The sequence below is a fragment of the Drosophila miranda genome, chromosome XL, assembly GCF_003369915.1.
Source record: "Drosophila miranda strain MSH22 chromosome XL, D.miranda_PacBio2.1, whole genome shotgun sequence".
Taxonomy (NCBI): domain Eukaryota; kingdom Metazoa; phylum Arthropoda; class Insecta; order Diptera; family Drosophilidae; genus Drosophila; species Drosophila miranda.
The window spans coordinates 6,217,326-6,222,322 of NC_046673.1; the positions used below are offsets into that span (position 1 = coordinate 6,217,326).

Below are 4,997 nucleotides of genomic sequence, written 5' to 3' on the forward strand. Positions count from 1 at the left end.
AAGCATCCGTATGGGATAGTTGCTGACATCGCGTCCCCCGATAAAGGGAAGAGCGAAGATCCCAAGAAGATCCTACAAAGGGCCGAAATCGGCCTAAGTGTGTTGGCCTAAGAGTTCCGGCTACTAGAGAGTCTGACAGCCGCCACTAGCTTACCTAACGTAAGCTAGATTGGCCGTTTCACCCATTCGCGCTCTAACTAAAACAGAATGTTCCAGCTGATTCCCAATGCCTACGGTCACACTTAGTTATGGTAACAATAAATAGCAGCTACGATAGGCAGCACACGAACTGCCATTATGTCCAACGAGCTGGCTTTTGTATTTATCGGTGTCTCTATTGTGTTTTGTGATTTTTCTAGATAAAAAGAAAATGAAATTGCGCAGCCAATCCTACCGCGAAATGGTTAAAATACTCAAAGGTACAGTGCACACAATCTGGTTTACACTCTTCTAAGATATCTATCTTTTACCCGCAGACGCTGGTGTCTATGAGGAAGGAATGCAAACTTCAGAGCTTAAGAAGCTTGCGCAGGACGTGGAAATGTCCACCATGGAGCAAATCGAGGCAAACCAGGAAAACCAGCAATTCGAAAGTGCCCGCAATGTATTTTGAGTGTACTTTGATCCATATGTGAAGTTGCTTTAGACGTGTTTTCTTGCAGGAGGGCGAGCTGGAGGTTAATTCATCGCACCCCGTGGAGCTCCACCAATCTACTGCCGACATGCTGCCGTCTGTGCTGACGCCTCGATTCTCGCTTGCGCCCATGGCTGGTGATGTGGGTGTGGATGTCTCGCAGCCTGATTGCGATAGTCCTTCCAGTGAGCCCCTTCTGCTGACGCCTCGATTCTCGCTTGCGCCCATGGCTGGAGATGTGGGTGCGGATGTCTCACAGTCTGATTGCGATAGTCCTTCCAGTGAGTCCCATCTGCTGACGCCTCGTTTCTCGCTTGCGCCCATGGCTGGAGATGTGGGTGCGGATGTCTCACAGTCTGATTGCGATAGTCCTTCCAGTGAGCCCCATCTGCTGACGCCTCGTTTCTCGCTTTCGCCCATGGCTGGAGATGTGGGTGCGGATGTCTCACAGTCTGATTGCGATAGTCCTTCCAGTGAGCCCCATCTGCTGACGCCTCGTTTCTCGCTTTCGCCCATGGCTGGAGATGTGGGTGCGGATGTCTCACAGTCTGATTGCGATAGTCCTTCCAGTGAGCCCCATCTGCTGACGCCTCGTTACTCGCTTTCGCCCATGGCTGGAGATGTGGGTGCGGATGTCTCACAGTCTGATTGCGATAGTCCTCCCAGTAAGCCCCTTCTGCTGACTGTTCGTGCAGTTGTACATCATGCCCTTGACTGGAGCCCCTCGGCCGAGCGTCAAACTGTACGCGAGCGCAGTGCAGACGGGAACAGCCGCGTACTCCGTTCGCATTCGAAGCGTGTCCAAACCAACAACAAAAACAATACCAACAGTAGCAACTAAATCAATGCAGATCATTCATCCCCATCCACTTTATAAATCTTTGTAATATTTGAGCTTCGCTTCTATCGCGGGGCATTCTTCCTCAGACGGAAGAACGTTTTCATCGGCTTTTCGCGTGCGTCCAGACAAGAGCCATTTCCCTAACCCTAAATTTCATCCGACACACTCAGCCCCGGCGATTAAATATAATTAAATATATTTGCAACTACGCTCTTATTGATGTTTCGATATGATAATTATAATTTGGATTTATATTAAGAAACTTAATAAAATCAAAAGGCCTTCAGTGGCAAATCAAAAATCCAAATCTAAAATAAACAACAAATGCCTCCCTGGCTGAAATCTAAACTAGTAATAGATTTATTTGTAATTTGTTTCCCGTCACCCACTTCTTTTGCAAATTAAAATCATGGGGCAGGTGTGTGATCCCCGGTCCAGGGGAAATATAGGTTAGGTTAGGTTAGGTAGAGGCGGCTGCAAGGCTCGCTCGGGGTCCGGCACACTTAGGCCGGTTTCGGCCCGTTGTTATGCCGCTTGGGATCATTCCCTTCCTGCAAGTGAGACTTCATGTCAGCAGTTGCCCCAGCCAGATGCTCTTATAAAGTTTGCGATCTTCCTGGGACACAACGTAGACAACGTCGTTTAGAAAGGCAGAGCCTAAGTGTTGTAGCCTTATTCTGCTGAGAGCTGGACAGGAGCAGAACAGGTGTTCCAATGTCTCCTCCTCGTCCTCGTCTCTGCAGCTGCGGCAGAAATCATTATGTGGGGCACCCAGCCTGTTAGCGTGGGTGCCTACTAGCCAAGATTATACCACGTTTTTCCAATACAGCAAATACGCCCCAACAACAGACCATATTCTTTTTATACCTAATACTCAAAATGAGTATTGGGGTATATTAGATTTGTGGTGAAAATGGATGTGTGTAACGTCCAGAAGGAATCGTTTCCGACCCCATAAAGTATATATATTTTTGATCAGCATCAATAGCCGAGTCGATTGAGCCATGTCTGTCTGTCCGTCCGTCCGTCCGTCCGTCTGTCCGTCAGTCCGTCCCTATTAGCGCCTTGAGCTCAAAGACTATAAGAGCTAGAGCAACGATGTTTTGGATCCAGACTTCTGTGATATGTCACTGTTACAAGAATATTTCAAAACTTCGCCCCGCCCACTTCCGCCCCACGAGAAAACCAAAAGCGCAAAATCGTAGAGAATGACCACATTCTTTGGACTGCAGAATCTAAATTGGATCGTAACATTATTATAGCTAGAATCAAGAAAACGATTTCATATTTTCTCGCCCTGTCTCTCTCTAGCACACACGTATCATAGCCGGCTTTGCTTAGCGTAAAACATTAAGCTAGAGCAACCACACTTTGATTCACGCTCCTGAGATATCGGACCTTGACGAGTTTGTTTCAAAATTTCACCACACCCCCTTCCGCCACCACAAAGGATGAAAATATGGGGATATTCACAAATCTCAGAGACTATTAACGCTAGAGTAACTAAATTTGGTATTCACACTCCTGTTAGATCTCTCTATAAAACGTATATCTCTAAATTTCGCCCCAACCCCTTCCGCCCCCACAAAGAACGAAAGTCTGTGGCATCCACAATATTGAAGATACGAGAAAACTAAAAGCGCAGAATCATAGAAAATAACCGTATCTATGAGATTGCTGAATCTGGATCAGATCGGTTTATTTTTATAGCCATTATAGCCATTTTTATATAATTTGCAGTGGCTACACATTTTCTACGACATGATCAGACACGTTTTCTGTCTCTCCCGCACGCGCACATTGTCGCTCAATGTAGCCATACTGACTATGTATCGGGTATACATGTAGAGTTGCGGTCGCCGCAGCAACTCACAACGTTCCCCCTCGTTTTTAATACGTTTCTTCAAATTTATACAGCGCTAAAACTATAAAGAATAATACATTTTTGTAACCTATAAGCCCATTCTGTTGAGTGTAAAAAACACAGGAATTTAACGGCAAAATGCGACATTTGAATGATTTGAATATTCGACTTTTCCCGAGTTTTGAAAATCAAAATTTTGGGAAAAGAATTCCCTTCTCCAAATAATTGCAGCGCAGTCATAGCACACGTATTGGGCATTGGCCAATAGGTACCCATGCAAACGTAGTCCACCTCTAAGCAGAAAAAGGCTACATTTGGTCTCACTCAATGTCCAGAAGAGGTGCCAGACAGATTGAAAACTTCATAAAAGCATCCGTATGGGATAGTTGCTGACATCGCGTCCCCCGATAAAGGGAAGAGCGAAGATCCCAAGAAGATCCTACAAAGGGCCGAAATCGGCCTAAGTGTGTTGGCCTAAGAGTTCCGGCTACTAGAGAGTCTGACAGCCGCCACTAGCTTACCTAACGTAAGCTAGATTGGCCGTTTCACCCATTCGCGCTCTAACTAAAACAGAATGTTCCAGCTGATTCCCAATGCCTACGGTCACACTTAGTTATGGTAACAATAAATAGCAGCTACGATAGGCAGCACACGAACTGCCATTATGTCCAACGAGCTGGCTTTTGTATTTATCGGTGTCTCTATTGTGTTTTGTGATTTTTCTAGATAAAAAGAAAATGAAATTGCGCAGCCAATCCTACCGCGAAATGGTTAAAATACTCAAAGGTACAGTGCACACAATCTGGTTTACACTCTTCTAAGATATCTATCTTTTACCCGCAGACGCTGGTGTCTATGAGGAAGGAATGCAAACTTCAGAGCTTAAGAAGCTTGCGCAGGACGTGGAAATGTCCACCATGGAGCAAATCGAGGCAAACCAGGAAAACCAGCAATTCGAAAGTGCCCGCAATGTATTTTGAGTGTACTTTGATCCATATGTGAAGTTGCTTTAGACGTGTTTTCTTGCAGGAGGGCGAGCTGGAGGTTAATTCATCGCACCCCGTGGAGCTCCACCAATCTACTGCCGACATGCTGCCGTCTGTGCTGACGCCTCGATTCTCGCTTGCGCCCATGGCTGGTGATGTGGGTGTGGATGTCTCGCAGCCTGATTGCGATAGTCCTTCCAGTGAGCCCCATCTGCTGACGCCTCGTTTCTCGCTTTCGCCCATGGCTGGAGATGTGGGTGCGGATGTCTCACAGTCTGATTGCGATAGTCCTCCCAGTAAGCCCCTTCTGCTGACTGTTCGTGCAGTTGTACATCATGCCCTTGACTGGAGCCCCTCGGCCGAGCGTCAGACTGTACGCGAGCGCAGTGCAGACGGGAACAGCCGCGTACTCCGTTCGCATTCGAAGCGTGTCCAAACCAACAACAAAAACAATACCAACAGTAGCAACTAAATCAATGCAGATCATTCATCCCCATCCACTTTATAAATCTTTGTAATATTTGAGCTTCGCTTCTATCGCGGGCATTCTTCCTCAGACGGAAGAACGTTTTCATCGGCTTTTCGCGTGCGTCCAGACAAGGGCCATTTCCCTAACCCTAAATTTCATCCGACACACTCAGCCCCGGCGATTAAATATAATGAAATGAATGA

At 46.6% G+C, this 4,997-nt stretch overlaps 2 protein-coding genes across 2 annotated transcripts; both read left to right on the forward strand.

The window, feature by feature from the left end:
* Positions 1-294: 294 nt before the first annotated feature.
* LOC117186046 lies at positions 295-1,741 on the forward strand. The gene is made up of 3 exons (XM_033386118.1): positions 295-419; positions 477-604; positions 663-1,741. Exons 1-3 carry the CDS (start codon positions 371-373, stop codon positions 1,473-1,475), a joined length of 990 nt encoding a protein of 329 aa, XP_033242009.1. The 5' UTR covers positions 295-370; the 3' UTR covers positions 1,476-1,741.
* Positions 1,742-4,009: 2,268 nt separating this feature from the next.
* Positions 4,010-4,997, forward strand: LOC108165318. The gene is made up of 3 exons (XM_033394101.1): positions 4,010-4,125; positions 4,183-4,310; positions 4,369-4,997. Exons 1-3 carry the CDS (start codon positions 4,077-4,079, stop codon positions 4,795-4,797), a joined length of 606 nt encoding a protein of 201 aa, XP_033249992.1. The 5' UTR covers positions 4,010-4,076; the 3' UTR covers positions 4,798-4,997.